The following is a 20016-nucleotide window of genomic DNA, read 5'->3' as shown; positions in this document are numbered from 1 at the left end:
TCATCTGCTTGCTCACCAGTGACACCGGGGAAGAGAACACTGAACACCCAAGCCTGCAACTTACTAATGCTAATTCCCTTTCTTTGTTTATGCTTCACTCCAAATGAGATCTTTGCCCTGGGGATCATGGCATACAAACTCTCATAGACCCAGCACTAGGGAGTCTAAAGCGGGAGGGTCCCAAAGTCAAGACCTGACTGGACTAACTAAGGCTGAATTCAAGGCCAGCCTCATCCACCTTTACAGAATTCATCTCAAAAATCAGAAAAAGTAGAAGCTGAGACAGGCAGGATACAGCTCAGTCATAGACTGTTAGCCCGGTGTGTACTAGGCCCTGGGTTTAATGCCCGTAGTGTAGGGTTTGGAGGAGAATATATTCCTGTGTTAGGGGAAAATCCTGAGTCCTAAATTTAACAGATGTATACAGATGTTCAACACACAGTCTTGAAAGGCCAATTGCTTATAAAACTAAACTTGGATTGGCAGCTTCGTGGTAAGAAAATTAAAATAATTAAGGAGAGAACAATAAAATACAACTAAACCAAACGTGATAGTGGAATTTTAACAGAGACTCCTCCAAATGAAACAGAGATCAGAAAGAAAAGCATTAACACTATAGCTTATTTGTGCCTTTCCACACCCCATCGGCATGTCCACAAAGTGACAGCCTTGGGAAACAGAGTTTTTGGGAGGTGATTAGGTGACAAGAATGGGACCCTCATGAATGTGATCAGCACTTGTTCAAACAAGCTTAAACGTCTCAGCCTCCATAATTGTCAGTAATAAATTTCTGTTTATTAAAGTACTTAAAATAGACTAAGAGCACTACATACTTGATATTAAATCAGTTTAGAACCATGTAACCTAACCTCAGAGATCAAGAAAACCTAACTCTAGAGATTCTAAGTTCTAAAATGGGAATTTTCACCTTTTAATTAAAAGTCTATTCATAGTAAAAACCAGTTTTACTGCTGCTGAATTTAGATACCACACAACTCATTCAGTTAATGCATCTGTTTTACTCTTTTAGTGTAGACACAGGGAAGCAGACATAGCACAACTATGACCACTATCTAATTTTACCATAATTTTCCCCCAAATGAAGTCCTATGCCCCTAGCATCACTTACTACCTCTCCAGGCAGCCAATAATCTACTTTCTGTCTCTCTGCAGTTGCCTGTTCTGGGTTTGTCACAATATGTCACCTTTTGAGTAGGTTCCTCCCCCCTTAGCAAAGCATTTTCAAAGTTCATAACTGTTGTGGCATGCCATAAAATTATCGATTTCATTCCTTTGTAGTATCAAGTGATGTTCCAGTGATCAAGCTACTGTATTTTATTTATTCATTGACGCACATTTGGCTTATTTCTAACTTCTGGTTTTTATGAGTCACACAGTTGTGAATGTTCAAATGTATGTTTTTATGTGGGGGTTTCATTTCCCGTGGGTATATATGTAGAACTGTCACTTACACGGCAGCTACTCGCTTAATCTGTTCAGAAACTCCCAGACTATTTCTAAAGTTGATATATCAGTGTATGCTTCTACATCAGTATTTGATATATTCTCTATATTCTCCCCCTCAACCCAGTGCAGAATTTAATGTGATATTCTTATTTTTTATTGTTAATCGTTAAAATTATGTATTGATTTATTTTACTCCAGGTTTTATGAGCGTTTGCTGCAGGTATGTGCACTATGCATGTACGTGAAGCATGTGTTTGGTACCTGAGAAGGTAAGAAGAGCATGTTGGACTTCCCTGGAACCAGCGTTATGGAGAGTGTAAGCTGCCATATTGAACCAGGGGCCTCTGGGAGAGCAGCCACTGCTCTTAACCATTGTTCTCTAGCCCTGCTCTTATGCCATTCCCTTCCCTTCCTGTGACTTCAAAAGTGGGTCTCACCTTATAACTTCTATAGCAAACTAGAACTATGTTCCCATGAAATCTCACAGTCATTTAATTAAAAATTACACACACACACACACACACACACACACACACACACACACACCACAATCTCTTCTAAAATTAGACACCTGAAGCTCATCACAAACAAATAATGTAAGGAATCCAAGACAAGCTATGAATTAATTAAAAGCACTCAGGTGAAGGGCTTATGAGATAGCTCAGTGGTATAGAGTGATGGTTGCTCTTCCCAAGGATCCTGGTTTGATTCCCAGCATCCACACAGGAGCTTAAGACACTCTGTAACTCTAATTCCAGGGGACCTGAGGCCTTCATGCACATGGATCACAGAGATAAGTGCAGACAAATTAACCGTACACATAAAATAAAAAATAAAGGGGAAAAAGATGGGGCCAATGGAAAGAGCTATTGAGAAAGGAGAAGGGAGGGGTGGGCACAGGAATGAAACCTGGGAGATTCTTGCTTCTTGCAAAGTGAAGATGACTCTAGGAGACCATGGGTGATGCTTGTCTTCAGAAGCTTCTCCAATGAGTGCAGTGGGATAGGAGAGTGACCCAGCCATAAATAAAAAAAGCGTCAATCTGCTAGGGAAGCCAGGACACACTAACAACTGCACCACAAGGCAGATGAGGACTTCCTCCAGGCAAGTTCTTGCTCTCGGCACAATAATTGGAGAAGACAGCCATCCACCCGCTCACCAATACTATTCAAAGGAAGAGAACATTGCCTACCCAAGCCTGTCACTCATTAAATGTGTGTGTGTGTGTGTGTGTGTGTGTGTGTGTGTGTGTGTGTGTGTGTGTTTGAGATAGGGTCTTGCTATGTATCCTAACCTTGTCTTGAACTCGCCATGTAGCCCAGGCCTCATGTAACTCATGCCAATCCTGTTCAGCCTGCCAAGCAGGGAGATTACAGGTGTGAGCCACTATACCTGGCTTTAATTACAGAGCCTTGGTTAGCCTAAGTGGTTGCTGAGCATCCGTTCAGTCTACTGAAGCAGACTCAACTGCAGCAATGCCGCATCCTCTCTGCTCTCCCTGCTTCCGCCTCCACAGTCTCCTGTCATGACTTTGACTCACTGTCTTTTAACCAGGGACATCATCACAACACATCTCTCTCTTCTCAATTCATGCTTGCCACTGATAAAAACTCTTGTTCAGGAATGAGACTTGTTAAACAGCCCTGCAGAAATATCAAGTCAGTGGTCTAATGAATCCGTGAGTTCTTTCTTGTGTTAAAACAAATGTCTTGATAGCAACTACTTTGACTCTCTGCAAGAGGCTCTTTGGTAAGGTTGCTGGGATCTGAGTCTGAGAATAGGAACGGGTTCCTGTACTGTTAGAGGGTACTATGGGAAAGCAGCATGTACCGCACATGTTACATGGCCGTTTGCCCTGAATGTTCTTCCCTTGTAGAGTTCACACCTCCCGTCTTTCAGCCTTCTATCATGAAGACTCCCCAAACCACCTATATAAACCATTCCCCCTTCCTATCTTTCCACAGACTCTGTCCTCTGCTTCAATTTTGCAGTATGGTATTAATCACCTCTTGGTACACAGAGTATTTATTTGCCCCTTGTCTGTCTCTTTTCTATGAACAGCATGCCTCTGAAGTGAATGGCTCATCTGCTTCGTATAGGTGTTCAAAAATGATTGGCTTTGCAAAAATAGCTCAAATTGTTATGGACATTTTAATCCCTTTAAATCCCTTTGGGGTCGAATGACTCTTTCACAGCATTGTCTAAGACCATCAGAAAACGTAGGTAATTGCATTACGATTGATAATAGTAGCAAAATTACAGTTATGAAGTAGCAATGAAACTAATTTTATGGTTGGGGTCACCATGACATGAGGAACTGTATTAAAGGACTGCAGCATTAGGAAGGTTGAGAACCACCATTTTATATACCAATACTTCATGTGGACAGGGAAACTGAAGTGGTGATGCAAAATTTAGAAAATATGTCACAGTCAAGAGCAGGCCTCGTGGAAGCAGATGGTCTGAGGCACAGCACAGCTCAGCTATAGCCTGTCTTGGCAATGGTGGTCAGGTTGCCGAGCTATTACGGTTCTGGGATTCCCCTCTTTAAGGTGTGGCACCAACAATGCTGCTTCCTTGTGATGTAAGAAGCCTCTGTTTATCTATCAAGACCTTAAAAGTCCCTGGCTCACAGCAGGTGTCAAGCAAATGTCACGTAAAAACAAAATGTTCACTAGGGGATACCTTCTAACTAAACTAGCTTTCTTATTCGGACTTCCTAGCCCTGTACGACTTCCTGATTATAACTGGGCTTTCTGGTTTACCCATCTACACAGGAAGTGCAGATGTCATTATTACTCTAGTCTTTATGTGCTTCTCATCATAAACTGGGGAGTTGTTCAAGGGACAAACAGGCCAGGGGTCTGAACCATGGCTGAGGCTCAGACTTGGCCAGTGTCCGGCTCAATGGCTCAGTGATTCCTAGCCCCCTCTTGAAACAATGCCACCACTTTTTAGTCAAGTGTCTACAACACAAGCTACGCCACTCAGGAGATGTGTTGCCTAAGAATTCTTTTCTCTAGTCAGTGGAAAATGGTAAGAGAGAGCAGATAGTAGAATGTCCAGGGACACATGGCTTCCACCACACCTACTTCCAATCGTAGGCCTTGGGGATTGTAGTAACAAGCTGCCCGTGCAGGTTTGTGCTGATGAGGAGATGCCCTCCCTGGGACAGAGCAGCCACAGCCAGCGGCTCACTAGGACAGCTCGCTCACGTTACCTTGCCCTGATGATCGTGTTTCATCTCCCAGCCCCTCGGTAGCTCCAGCTGCTTGTTTGCAAACATGTTGAGGAATCCCACGAGGTCCCTGTTATGCTGATAGCGCTCAAAGTGGTGGGTGTCCCGCCGGACTTTGGTGATCATGTGCTTCAAACACGTGTTGTTTGTAAACATGCGGTAGGCACTCTGGGGGAAAGAAAGGAGAGTGACTGTTAGCCGGCCTATGTAGGCCACAGCACGGTAACTACTACATGAGATCAGTCCTCTCATAGTATGTAAACCATGTACACAGGCTTCACAATAATACAAACCCACAGACGGAAACAGCCAGAAGAGTAAAGTGACTTGAACATACAGAAACTGTAGAAAGTGAAGCCCTCTTAGCATTGGTTCCTAGCTTTCTAAAGAACAAGCGTGCTGTGGCATTTCTTTCACATGGCACATTAGGCCTCAGGGTTGGCTTTAGCAAAATACACAACCACGAGTATGTGATGTTGGGGGTCGAGATGCCACCTGACAGTGAACCCCAACAGCCTGTTCTCCCTTCAGCTTTTGACCACTGGTCACTTTTCAGCTTTTGGTCACTGGTCAGAGGTCAGACAGTACAGAGCAGTGTTAAGGGCCAAGCTGCATGGAAAACACATGCTCTGTGTCTGAACATGAGAAGCACACACACTGACAAGTTGAGTTCTTCTCACTGTCTGTCACATCCATGGAGACCACAGCAGACAGAGACACTCATGTCAACGCCCTGCGGTAGGAGCAGACGCTCAAGGAATGGGAGTATAGTGAGAACAGCTTAGAGGCCAGACCTTGCTGTTTGGTTTTCATGTTTACCCCTCACCCTTTGCTGATACACACACAGCTGCACTGATTACAATGTGAGTTTAATAAAATACCACTCTGCAACATTCAAAAAAAAAAAAAAAAAAGCGATTGTCTTGCCATAAACCTACACTTTCAGCTCGCTATCAAAGACTGCATAATCAGCGTATGTCACGGACTGCCCCCACACCAGGTATTCAACAAGTGCACGGGCTCACACATGGGCTCAGCAGCAGAGAGAGAGCAACTCAGTGAGACCTATGTTCTTGACTCGGTATCCCGGAAGTCGACTAGGCTGTGTATGCTCCACCCTGGGACTGTACTCTTCACTAACAGAGCGAACGGGCTTCCGGGTCCCTTCATTTTCAGCATCCCCGAGGTACTAGGAATGATTGAGTCTCCGGCTTTTCAGGCTTTTCTTCGTGGGCTTTGTTATTTCTTCCCATCTAAGACGGTCCAAAGTGTACCTGAAAACAGCGTCGGCGTAATACCCGTTTACTGCCTGTGTTGTGTCCAGTACTATGTAGTTGTTAGTACAAGAGATGAATACATGTGAAGCAGTCTCTCCAGGGTCCCTGAGAGCAGTCACGTTCAGCTCACAGAATTTACGAACCACCGAACCACCATGACTCCCTATGGACGGCTCCTCGCTTTGGTGTAGAAAGCACAGACAGTGGGAACTCCCCAGCCTGGCTGGTGGGTGTTGGGATCCAGAGAACCCTAGTAACCTGATTTGGAATGAGAAATACACCTTTGCTAGCTTAAGTCACTGGCTTTTGTTAGTTCCTGTTCTTGACAAAAAGTTTGATTAGCTTTTGTCTGTTTTTGCTTTGGGTTTAAAATATTTTTCATGTAGAGGGGAAAGAAGGAAGGAGGGAGGGATGGAGACAAGGAGAGGGAGAGGGGAGGGAGTGTGATCAGCCATAATGAACCAATCTCAGATCTTAGATCCTTAAACCAGAATTTCAAATACCTTAAAATATTTCAACCTGCCAGTCTAAAAGAGAATTGTTTTTGCTGGCTGGAGGCTGTTGTGTGGTCCAGAGCCTCAGTGCTTCGAAACAGGCCTGGGCTTAGGAAACTCGAGAACATGGGAAAACCGATACCGTGAAAACAGAGGGGCCTAACAGAGGTTGCCACCTAGAAACTTGGCCCAGCTAATAGTTTATCCTGTGGTTACCCCCAACTTGAAGTTTTCACTGCCATCAGCAGGCACATGCTTCCCGCACTGGCTGTGTTCCTCATGTTTGCACACGGCCGTGGCAGGCTTCAGTGCCAGACACCAGACACCAGACCAGTCAGTGTGGCTATGGCAAAGAGTTTTCAAGTCATACTCTCCAACAAGCCTCTCTGGGGACAAACGTTTACATGATGGTTGCGTTGAGAGATCATTCACCCGCCATTGTTCTAAGTGGGTATGGCCAAGCAGACAGGACACAGTGATTCCTAATCTAGTCCCTCCCATCTGCGGACAGGCAGCAGAACTCAGTGTGGCAGGATGTGGCAGTTAGGGTCAGGAACCCATGCCAGCCTTGGGCTTGATGTGATTCCCTGTGGATGGATAGCTCCTTAAGCGTGGGAAACTTACCTTGCTCTTATAATTAATTATATCCTTTTATCTTCCTCCTCCCCACTCAGTGAGACATCTAACAAAGTGCCAGGTTTGACAGATCTTGGAAAAAAAACCTCTATCAAAGTAAATTAAGTGTAAGAAGTATTATTTTTTTCTTTCTTTCTCATTAGTAAGTAGAAAACAATCTTTAGATTCATAGCCTCTCAAGTCTATGAAAAAAAAAAAAAAAAAAAACCAAAAAAACATCCCCATGACTGTCAGGGTCTAAAGATACCTCTCCAGATGGCTACATTTTCATAAAGTATTTTTGAACATACATGTAAGCATATAGCACATATACTGTTGTGTGTGTGTGTGTGTGTGTGTGTGTATATATATATATATATATATATATATATATATATAAATAAACAGGTGTAAATGTATAGTGTATACATATTCATATAGAGCTATAGATATAAAGTTTAAAAATATTTATATACCAGTTTACGTAGTTATGTTGTCACAGTTATAGTGAGTGACACAGACAATCTCATTTGCCTCAATTTGCTCAGCTATGAGAAGGAGTAGTAATAAGCCTTATGAGTTTTTCATAACATAATAAGATCAAAACCAGGAGAATAAAGGATATAAAATTGCTTTGAAGAGGTAAAGGTCATCATAAAATACACGATATATGTAATTAAGAGACTATGTGGGGTTATTCCAATTTAGCTATGCTAGAACAGAAAAACACAGTAGTAAAACTGTTTTCTACTTCCAGCCTTTGAAGCTCATGGGCTGGTAGCCCACTCCCTATTACTGAAGGGTCTCCTAACCTGTCATTAACGATGTGCTAAGTTCTGTCTGTGTGAAACCCTGAGGACACAGACCCGAGCACTCAAAAGCAGGAGATGGTCCATTACAGGGAGAATGACAAGTCACGACAGTGAGGAACATGCCAGAACAGACTAGCAGAGCCAGCGGAGCTAGGGTAAGGCCTATGATCCAGTCAGGAGCCGCTCAGCAGGTGGGCTCAGACGGAATCAGTGCATCCTGGTGGAGAGTGACATTTGGCAAGGCCATGCTCTGAGAGGAAAGAGGGCTCTTCATTTCCCCTCTGGGGTTAGTGGTTCTAGCTAGGTACACGGATCAAATATCTTTTCCAAAGTAACAGTAGGTTAGAGAAGAGCGAATGTTGCATATTTCCTGGCACAGCCTCGTGGCTCTACACAGGAGGATCTCACTGGGAACCTGGATGTGGGCTCCAATGTGTTCAAGCAAGCAGCAGGTGTTAACAGGAGATGACTCACCTTTAGATGATGTCTGACCAACATAAAGTTTTGGTTTCCCTTGATGGCAAGAAACACCCTTTTTAGCTATTTCTTTTGTAGTCCAAAAATGCATTTCCCAGCCTCCCCTTCCATTTCGCCCACCTTCCTAGTAAGAAATCAGTACTCAGTGATGTGTTTGAGGCTTTAGAAGTAGAAATATTGAAACAAGTTAAAGGGAATGCTTCCTTGGCTGTTTGGCAGCAACATATGAAACACTCAGTTCTTAGTAATCAACCACAATGCAACTGCAAGTGACAATCTAGTTCTTGATTTATTGATACTGAAGTTTTTCTTTCACGTTGTGGTGGCCAAAGCTCCTGGATTGCTGGTTCTAGTTTCACTTAATTCTGTCAATTTAAAAAACGCAACTAAATACACTACTAATGAATAATACCTTTTATTTAGAAGATTTTCATCAAGCATAGGTATTCTGAATTTAGATTTGGAACATCACACCACTGACTTGATGGCAAATGCCTCTCGTGTTCATAAGGGGCAAATCTCAGTGATGGTGTACCTTACTCACTAAACAAAAATCACTATTAATAAAAGCAAGAAATACTGGTTCAAGAATAAGCCAGATAATTATGGAAACAGTCCTGTATGCTACAGTACTCTTCATTAAGAGTATTTTTATTTAATTTGATTTTAAGTAATTTAATATAAAATTGTTTTCACCTACCTAAAGAATAACAAGGCGAACCTACATGTATTAGCAGAAACCCTGTGAACTATCAGTTCATCTACAGTAGCAGTAGCTCTTCATTTTTAAGAGTGTGTTTAAGATGCTATTTATAAACTTTAAAACAACATTTTTCTTCATTAAGTACCAAGGAATTTAGATCATTGAATGAATAATAAAGCTTATTAAGTCAGGGTAATAATTTTAGCACGTAAATTGAAAATATCATTCTGTTACAGATAATTAAATGTGCTTATGTAAAACATAAGTTAGACAAACACAGGCATCTCAACTCTAAAAGACTGGGCACTAGTAACTAAATCTTGAGTTAGTTTGCAGTTTTGGAAGAAATTTGATCTCAACCAGCAGAGGGCGGTAGAAACTGCCTGAAAGTTACCACACCGCAAACTAGAAGCAATGAAAGGCAGGTTTCCTTCAGAGATGGCAACTACGTGGCTGTTTATGTTTGTGCTTCTCAGCATAAGTTATTATGTAAGTTGTTGCCGCGTGAGGTATGTTTTCCATGCTTATCTTCCAACACAACTTCTTTCTGCAAATTGTTTTAACAAAGGGAACAAGGAGATTTTCAAACACCAACACTTCTTTTAAATGCTGGATATCTACAATAACGTAAATAAGGATTTACTGAAACAGCTATATGCCACAAAGAATTCGGTCAAAAACTACAAAAACAAAAAGTAAATTAAAATTTCAAGAAAGTTTACTTTATAATATTTTCAATTAATCTCCAAATAAGAAAAAAAAAATAGTAACTGTCCCTGTAAAAGAGGTCAGGCCTATCCATACCTCAAGACTTTACTCAGAAAAATTCTAGCTACTTTAATTTATGCCAAATATAAGGCAGAAAAGAAGACTTCGTAACGTACAGAAGCTGAACTTTATAGACATGCACATCTTTATAGCCAGTAATGAGTACAGTTTGGGTAGAAGGGGGAAAAAAGTGGAACCTTTAACTCCAGATGGGCTGCCCAGAAAAACAAATTTTAAAATAATGCCCAAGTGTAGAATGGAGAAAGCTAGCAACTCATGAAAAGAGACTGAGCAAGAAAGCCTAAGCTGAGCTGCTGCGGGCCAGTGTCCAGAACTTACAGGCCTCAGTTGTGAAGTAGGCGTGGAGGCCATTTTTACTTCACTACTTAAAGGATAACAGAGATTCCTGGGACTAGCTGCCGCCCTGTTAGACCAGGGTCTGCAAGGAACCAACATTTATCTGAAAAAGCCTATCCAGTTAAAAAACGCAGCTTTGGAACACAGCTCATCAGCTGCTTAGTGATACTGCAGACAGGAGGGGCTTGCAGCGGACAGCTCAGGCCAAGAAGTCAGAAGACCCCACTTCATGATGTCACTTGTAGTCTGAACTCAACAGGGGTGAGGGGGTATTTACACTGCCAAAAATAGCAAACAAAAAACCAGGGCTTGATTCATTGTTCTGTGTCTAGATTACAGGCCACCTGAAGGACTACAAACACGGTATGATTAAAGCCCTCCAGCTACACAGGTCTGCATGCTGTCCTTGTCCTAAAGTGTCTATTTTCTGGCCCTTGACAGAGAAGAAAGTTTTGTAGACCAAAGAACTTGATAGAGGTGATAACATAGTAACAAACCATCACACATCACATCGAGCTGCCGCCGCAGGAACAGCTCACAGATATAAAGGGAAGAAATATATTTCCTGGCGCAACTAAAAAGGCAGTGACCTCAGGGGCAGGAGTCCATGGGTCCAGCTTTCCTGATTTACTTCTATCTTACTTATAAACACAAAGCATTCCTGTTCCAATAGCTTCGTACATTAATAAGGGTGGCAAAAACAACAAAAGCCTTCTTACTGTTATTTGTAAATCATGCAGTATCATTCCTCTAGATTGACACATTTACTTAAAAAAAACCACATGCACATACATGAACACACACACATACTCCTCCCCCATATCATAGGGTTTAGAGTAACCCTGGCCGGCTTCTGCTTGCTAGGAAGCCAACTATAACCATGAACTTGGGACCCACCTCTTGCCTCTACCTCCCACTGGGGTTAGTTACACCACAATCAGTTCAACTGGGTTAGAACCCAGAGCTCTGGGCAGACCAAGTGAGCACTCAGCCAACTGAGCTCTGTCTCTGGCCCTGAAAGCCTTTTTCTTCTATGTGTTCCAAATGGTGAGAAGCGGGAACATTAGCTTCCCCCCAAGAACACAGCACATGGAGTTCTACTTGTCTCGCTGTCTAGCGATATGTGCTGGTCCAAGCCACATCTATGTGTGGTCGGGGACTTTCCACTTGCCTGCCTCACAAGACCCATTCCCTGCACAGCGTCTAGGATGAACTTTTAGAAACCCCAGTCACTCCCATGGGAGAAACGCACTTAAAATAAAGTTCATGTAAATCCCAAGTTTATCTCCAGATCACGTAAACACTATTCAGCATTCGTGTTCAGCTCTCTAAACTTCCTGTTTAGCAGGTCGAACTCCTTCCTGTGGCCAAGGCATGGCTCTGCTTAGTAAGGATGCTTTGCTCTCTGTCCCTTGGCATTTTGCAACCGTATGGATGTGGTTCCTTGGAGATGCCTGTTGGCGACCCACGACTCCTGAAGTCCGAGATGGTTGTCCTCTGCCCCAACTCCTGTCGTACTGCATTGTCATCAACATTTTCTTTTTATTCATTTTCCTGCTATCTACATCTCACTTGCCTGTCTTGTTTACCACTTTATCCCTCAAGTCTAGAGCATTACATGGAAAAAAAAAAAACAGGAATTTAATAAACACAGAGAGAATGGATGAGCAAATAACATAAAATAAAAACTCCCGTGTGTTACCTGACTCTAAGCCCAAAGCCTTCTCCTCTCTATAGCATGATCATTTGTTCGTCTTGTGACAATTCTAAATGTTAGCTTCTTCCCCTTTGTACAAAAGTCTGCTGTCCACCGTATCATCCCACTCAGAAGTTTGAGTTCAGGTACCCTGTCTTTTTCTCTTCTTCCTTCTCAGCTCCACGCCTGACTCTTCCAGTATTCCATGCTTTCCACATGCCAGCTTGAGACTACCTCACCACCAACCCAGCTTCAGTGATACCTGTAGTAACGGTCACAGCGGAGGCAGTCCCGAGTACCTTCCTTTACAGACCCTGTTCCTTGCAGCTAGACTGCTCTTGCCTGTGTGTCTAGAGCAAGTTCCTGTTCACCCTTCAGAACGCTTTGCAAATGCCTTCCCACCTATGGATCCTTCCCTGTGCACTCCCACTGGAGTTACGCACTCGCTGTGCCGCTGCTCCCTACTGCACAACCACCAAAATGCTGGGATGTGTTTCCAAGGATGGGATTCCTAGGCCCACAGGTGCTGCCATCTATGTGTTCCTAGAACTTGGCTCAGTGCCTAGCATACAACCAGGAACTAATAAAAAGTTGGCAAATGTGCAAAAGCCCAAGTCTTCCTGCAAGCTGTGAAGACAAACACCAGGCTATGTGTTTGCCCTCCACCCTAGTCTTTTATATTCCTATCTAAACCTGTAAACCAGGATATAATGAAATGCAAATTCACACACTTATGAAGTTAGATAGAAACACATAAACACCAGTAAACACGTAACAGTAACCAGGAACTAGTAATATACAGACAGGTATCTACTTTTCCCTTTGGTCCAGTCTGATTTCCCCAAGAAGTTTTGCCACAATCAGCATTTTCCCCTTCATTCTAACTTTCCTTTTATTATCAGTTATTAATGTGAGCTCGTTACTATTCAGGGCCATATTTCATTTTAGACCGCTCCATATTTAGTTAAGACAGCCTTTCTCTAATTAACATCTTTAGCAAAGCCAATCCCTGAGCACCAGGAGCCTTGTGGAATGATGCGCTTGCTACAGTTTGATTGCACAATACCCCCCCCCCCCCGTGCACTTGCTGAAACCTAATCAACCTTGATGACATCCGATACATAACTCAGCAGTATGGAAAGCACAAGGTGGAGCCTCCCAACTAGAATTAGTGCCTCCCTCATGCAATGATCACAGGAATCATGGGAGTGTTTCCTGAGTACTTAGAGTAGGCTGTCCTCTGTGTGAAGCCCATTTCAACTGTCTTAGACACCCAAAAATCAAAGAAACAAAAAACAAATACCTTTAGAACTGATTGGCTTCTAAGCAGCAAAAACTCATTTTCCACAATTTTGCGGAGGGGGGGGGGGCATGAAGTCCAGGATCATTTTGGTGGATCTGGAGTCAGGCGATGTCCTGCTAATATCCTTCATGAATGGTACCTTTCTGAGTGGGTATCAGGGCTGCCTTCAATTCTGCCTTTAGGAGGCACTAATTCTAGTTGGGAGGCTCCACCTTGTGCTTTCCATACTGCTGAGTTATGTATCGGATGTCATCAAGGTTGATTAGGTTTCAGCAAGTGCACGGGGGGGGGGGGGGGGGTGTGCAATCAAACTGTAGCAAGCGCATCATTCCACAAGGCTCCTGGTGCTCAGGGATTGGCTTTGCTAAAGATGTTAATTAGAGAAAGGCTGTCTTAACTAAATATGGAGCGGTCTAAAATGAAACATTGCCTCTAAGTTCTGCCGGGCGGAATCCATTCTTCAGGTGTGAGCTGAGAGGAGCCTGGACTAGAGCAAAGAGCCACCAGGACAGGAAGCAGCAGCGGAAAGGTTCCAAGACCTGGGCGGCTAGAAACTGAAGCCAATCAGTTCTAAAGGTATTTGTTTTTTGTTTCTTTGATTTTTGGGTGTCTATCACATGTACTAAGACAGTTGAAACGGGCTTCACACAGAGGGCAGCCTACTCTAAGTACTCAGGAAACACTCCCATGATTCCTGTGATCATTGCATGAGGGAGGGTCACTTTCTTTGGCCTGTTGTCTTTCCAGAACGTTCCTCCCAGATTTGCTACTCACAGGGTTAGAATGCAGCACGGTGAAGAACTCTGGGCTGATGAGGAACTTCACAGGGGGCGACTGTAACAGCAGCGTGAGCCTGGATCTGGAGGTAGAGTGGGGCAGGACGTTCTCCCGCCGGAAGTCTAAGCAGACAGACCATAGCAGCTTTCAGAACTGGGCAATGCGAGCAGTATGCAATGCACATCATTTGCTACGACTTCAACTTCCCAAAACTATTTTTTTTAATTTGCAAAAAAAAAAAAAAAGCATGCATGAACCTGATTATTTTTAATGACACTAAAATGATATTAGATATCATTTCTAGTTGCTATCTATGTTGTAATACATCCACGGCTTTTAAAAATGGCCAGACTATTGTACCATTTTGATATAGATTCAGAGACTATGGTGATGTATAGTCCATTTGGTTTTGTTATACTTTTCTCAGAACTCATAAAAGATTAAGTATAGGAAATACTTCTCTTTAATCTTGATCTTTTTTAACTTTGTTTATCATATCTTAGGAAAGTGCAAACACTCTTAAGGAAAAGCTGACTTCTTGGAAATCCTTGTTCTTTTTCTACATTTATGAGATTACAGCCAAAGATTCTTTCTTACCTGCGCTGGCTTGGTGAAAGTCGGCTTCCTCCCCTGCCCCATCGATAGCACTGGTGTTTTCCTCAGGCCTCTCATTAGTCATGGTCCTGCGGATGCTCTGATAACTAAAAGCATGAGCCTCGGATTACATGTCAGCCTCCTGAAGCTGCCTTAGAGCCCAGAAGTTCCAGGCCTCCCAGCCCCAACTGCTGCCTCCCCAGGGCCCATCCTTGACCTTAAGGGCTACTTGTTGCATACATGACAATGTGTTGAGGCTCTACGCTCCACCATTCATAGACAATCTCCTGAAACATTAATACAGCTTACAGCAATTGTGTCCCTTAACCAAAGAAAAGTGATCTATAATGAAGGAAAGAGCAGGTTTGTGTTCTACAGTAATTAGGTTTTGACAAAGAATGAATGCTTTGAAGGTCAGATGGATAAAACTGCATTGCAAGGGAAGATTCCAGAGGTCAGGAGTTTCACTTCAAATCCTATATGTGTATGTCTGCTTTACCAAAATCCAATGCTTTTTTTGGCTGACTACAGGAATTATTAAGATTATTTTCTCTGTAGTTCCCCAACAATGCAACTGTGTGTTTATGCTTTGTTTTCCTTTTCCCAAGAGAAGTCCAGTGGAGTCTATGACAGATAGAGCTAAGCGACAGGATAACAAAGTCAGAAGAAATAGTCACGTCTTCTACACTGTGCCATGTAAAAGCCCAACCACAAAAGCCAGCAGGAAGAGCGTAAGGTCCATGCTCACCGCCGGTTCAGCTGTTCCATTTGCTGTATGGAGTTGGATCTCTGCAGGACCTGTGGGGCAGGGGGAGCTGTCGGCCGCTGCCACGTCGTGGTTCTGTTTACATGGTCCACGTAGAATATCCTGCCGTGGCTGTCAATGCGTGCCTCCCAGTCTAAAGAGCAGGAAGGCACCAAGAGGGGTAAGGGGGAGGAGCTGGGCCAGGAGGGTGGTTCATTAAGTTCAGCTCAAGGTTTCTCTCTCTTACATGCTATAATTTGTGGCTAATAACACATTCCTCACTGCGGAGTTCAGCATTCCTCCCTAGTCCACTTGGGAAGCTGTTGTTACTAGTTATTAAGTCCTGCAGCACGTATGACACAAAGCTATTTTTTAAAGAATTTCTAAATGCACCTTCACGCTGCTCACTATCATCACCCAGTTTTAAAAGCACATGTAGTTGTTACCGTGATACTTTTCGTAGTTTTGCATCAAAAATGGTATTGATATTCAATGTTCACCCAAATTTTATCTTTTTCTCTCTTCTTTACCTTAGGCCTTTCCCTCACAGCTTAGCAGCAACTTCCGAGTGCGTGTTCACACACAAGCATGGCAAATGTACATTTTGGAAGGAAAGCAGCTAAATACTCATCCACACACTTCTTAGTGATCAACCAGCATCATTATACACACATTTCAAAAATGTCCTAGAAAGGACATTTTTCCCCTTCCAACTGTAGATAAATATGAGGCTTAAGAAGATAAGTTAGGGGCGGGGCAAGATGGCGGTGCCAGGAGGACTCTCATTCTGAGCAGCAGCACAGCAGGATCGGCACAGTGACCAGCAATCAGAACTCGCGGCCATAAAACACAAGTGATTGTGTTTCACAGGTGAGAGGATACCCCACGGTGGGGGATTCAATCAGCTTTAACTCACCCGGCTAAACCGCGGAAGAGATCCCGGTTCCGCCAGGCGCTTGGTTGCCAGCCCAGAGCTACCCGCCAGCGCAATCTGGTCACGGTCCCAGACTGAACTGTGGGCCCACAACACCATAGACTGGATTTTCCAGTTGAGAGATAACCCCACGGAGCAGGAAACAATTGGGACCGTCCTCAGGTTACCCAGACATCCCCTGGAAAAGACTCGGGTTCCGCGGGTGCCCCAAGAGCCAGTCCGGACCCAGAGCCGGGACACAGGGCTCCCTGCAGGGAGCCCTGCCTGCGCGCCTGATTCGCTGCCTCAGATAGAACTGTGGGCACCAGGGCACCAGGGCACCAGACTGTGTGTCTCTGGCAGGAGGAAGCACCCAGCGGAGGGGGTCAGCAGCTCTAACGCTTAGGACACCCAGCACCAAAACACTTCCTGGACTCACGCAGACTCTAGTGCAGGCAGGAGCGCTGTGCTCTGCCGCCATTATTGAGTTCCCCTAGGGCACTGGGACACACAGCTGCATCCTCAGACCTACAAAACCAGAGAGCCATTACAGCAGCCCTCAGATACTGTGCCAAGGATCAACCAGTTATTCCTAGCTAGACTGTCAAAACTGTGGGAATCCCTGGTCCTTCAAGAGGGCTGCACCCACAGCGTCTGGACGAGAGCGGTGCCTGCAGCCGCCATCCCAGACAGAGACACACATCTTCTGGTCCAGAGTGAGGCACCCAGCCTCCAGACCAGAACAGTGCCCCCAGGCGCCAACTCAACCTAGGTGCACATTCTCCAGGTCCAGAGCAGAGCAATCAGCTTCTGGCCCAGAGACTTGCTGAGTGCACCTCCCACTTTCCTGGACAGAACTGTTGAAGATACAATGGAAGAAATCGACGTATCTGTCAAAGAAAATGTTAAATCCAAAAAAATTCCTGACACAGACCGCCCAAGAAATCCAAGACAATATGAAAAGACAAAATCTAAGAATAATAGGAATAGAGGAAAAAGAAGACTCCCTTCTCCAAGGCCCAGAAAATATTTTCAACAAAATCATTGAAGAAAATTTCCCCAAGTTAAAGGAGAAGCCAATAAGGATACATGAGGCCTACAGAACACCCAAAAAATTTGACCAGAAAAGAAAATCCTCCCGCCACATAATAATCAAAACAGTAAGTATACAGAACAAAGAAAAAATACTAAAAGCTGCAAGGGAAAAAGGCCAAGTAACATATAATGGCAAACCCATTAGAATCACACCTGACTTTTCAACAGAAACTATGAAAGCCAGAAGGGCCTGGACAGATATCATGCAGACCCTAAGAGAACACAGATGTCAACCCAGGCTACTATACCCTGCAAAACTCTCAGTCCTCATAGACGGAGAAAACAAAATATTCAATGACAAAAACAAATTTCAACAATACCTACACACAAATCCAGCATTACAGAAGACATTAGAAGGGAAAATACAACCCAAGAAAATTAGCTTCTGTCAAGAAAACACAGGAAATAATTAACCTTACTACAGCAAAACAAAAAGCAACCAAGCACACAACCTTATGAACACAGCCAACATCAATATCAAAGGATCTAACAGCCACTGGTCATTAATCACTCTCAACATCAATGGACTCAACTCTCCAGTAAAAAGACACAGATTAACAGAATGGATACGTAAACAAAACCCAGCAATCTATTGCATACAAGAAACACACCTAAGACACAAAGATAGACATTACCTGAGGGTAAAAGGTTGGAGGACGACTTTCCAAGCAAATGGACCCAAGAAACAAGCAGGAGTAGCCATTCTAATATCTGATAAAATAGACTTTCAACCAAAATTAATAAAACGAGATGAGGAAGGACACTTCATACTCATCAAGGGAAAATTCCACCAGGAAGACATCACAATCCTGAACATCTATGCCCCAAATACAAGAGCACCCACATTTGTAAAAGAAACATTGATAAAATTTAAACCACATATAGATCCCCACACATTAATAGTGGGAGACTTCAACACCCCACTCTCAACAAAGGACAGGTCAACAAAACAGAAATTAAACAAACAAACAATATCTCTGACAGAGGTCATGAAGCAAATGGACCTCACAGACATTTACAGAACTTTACACCCAAACACAAAAGAATTTACCTTCTTCTCAGCACCTCATGGAACCTTCTCCAAAATAGACCATATAGTTGGTCACAAAGCAAGCCTCAACAGATACAAGAAGACTGAAATAATCCCTTGTATCCTGTCTGATCACCATGGAATCAAGCTGGACTTCAACAACAACAGAAATAGCAAAAAGCCTACACACAGATGGAAACTGAACAACTTGTTACTAAATGAAAGCTGGGTCAGGGAAGAAATAAAGAAAGAAATTAAAGCCTTTCTAGAACTCAATGAAAATGAAGACACAACATACCCAAACTTGTGGGACACAATGAAAGCAGTGCTAAGAGGTTCTTAGCACTAAGTGCCTTCAAGAAGAAATTCGAAACAGCTCATTCAAGCAACTTAATGGCCCACTTAAAAACCCTAGAAAAAGAAGAAGCAGACACACCAAAAAGGAGTAGACGGCTGGAAATAATCAAACTCAGGGCTGAAATCAATCAATTAGAAACAAATAAAACAATTCAAAGAATCAATGAAACCAAGAGCTGGTTCTTTGAGAAAATCAACAAGATCGACAAACCCTTAGCCAAGCTAACTAAAAGGCAGAGAGACACCACCCAAATCAACCAAATCAGAAATGAAAAGGGGGACATAACTACAGACACTGAGGAAATCCAAACAATCATTAGGACTTACTTCAAAAGTCTATACTCAACAAAATTTGAAAACCTAAATGAAATGGACAATTTTCTTGATCGATTTGACTTACCAAAGCTGAATCAGGACCAGGTAAATCAATTAAATAGTCCTATATCCCCCAAAGAAATAGAAGCAGTCATCAAAAGTCTCCCATCCAAAAAAAGCCCAGGACCAGATGGCTTCAGCGCAGAATTCTACCAGACCTTCAAAGAAGATCTAACTCCAATTCTCTTCAAACTATTCCACAAAATAGAAACAGAAGGGACATTACCAAACTCATTCTATGAAGCTACAGTCACCTTGGTACCTAAACCTCACAAAGACTCAACAAAGAAAGAGAATTTCCGGCCAATCTCCCTTATGAACATTGATGCAAAAATACTTAACAAAATACTTGCAAACTGAATCCAAGAACACATCAAAGATATTATCCACTATGACCAAGTAGGCTTCATCCCAGGTATGCAGGGGCGGTTCAATATACGGAGATCCATCAATGTGATCCACCATATTAACAAATTGAAAGAAAAAAACCACATGATAATCTCCCTAGATGCTGAAAAAGCATTTGACAAAATCCAACATCCATTCATGTTTAAAGTACTGGAGAGATCAGGGATACAAGGCACATATCTAAACATAGTAAAGGTGATTTACAGCAAGCCTATAGCCAACATCAAACTGAATGGAGAGAAACTTAAAGCAATCCCACTGAAATCAGGGACAAGACAAGGCTGCCCAGTCTCTCCATATCTCTTCAACATAGTGCTGGAAGTCCTTGCTAGAGCAATAAGACAGTTGAAGGAGATCAAGGGGATACAGATGGGAAAGGAAGAAGTCAAATTATCACTATTTGCAGATAATATGATAGTATATATGAGTGACCCCAAAAACTCTACCAGGGAACTCCTACAGCTGATAAACACCTTCAGCAAAGTGGCCGGATACAAAATTAACTCAAAAAAAAA

At 43.1% G+C, this 20016-nt stretch overlaps 1 protein-coding gene across 1 annotated transcript in view; it reads right to left on the bottom strand.

Moving 5' to 3' along the window:
• The window catches only part of Hecw2 (HECT, C2 and WW domain containing E3 ubiquitin protein ligase 2), a 158041-nt gene that overhangs the window by 80895 nt on the left and 57130 nt on the right, over window positions 1-20016 (bottom strand). Inside the window, exons 10-13 of the mRNA XM_055616959.1 lie at window positions 15327-15477; window positions 14582-14685; window positions 13982-14106; window positions 4688-4873 (exon numbers count right to left, since the gene is read on the bottom strand). Coding sequence (XP_055472934.1) covers window positions 4688-4873; window positions 13982-14106; window positions 14582-14685; window positions 15327-15477 — 566 coding nt within the window. The remainder of the gene's footprint in view (window positions 1-4687; window positions 4874-13981; window positions 14107-14581; window positions 14686-15326; window positions 15478-20016) is intronic.

This window comes from Psammomys obesus, unplaced genomic scaffold (assembly GCF_907164565.1).
Source record: "Psammomys obesus unplaced genomic scaffold, mPsaObe1.curated_primary_1811, whole genome shotgun sequence".
NCBI classification, from domain to species: Eukaryota; Metazoa; Chordata; class Mammalia; order Rodentia; family Muridae; genus Psammomys; species Psammomys obesus.
Note: the sequence above shows the minus strand (reverse complement) of the source record. Positions and strands in the feature narration are given on the sequence as shown.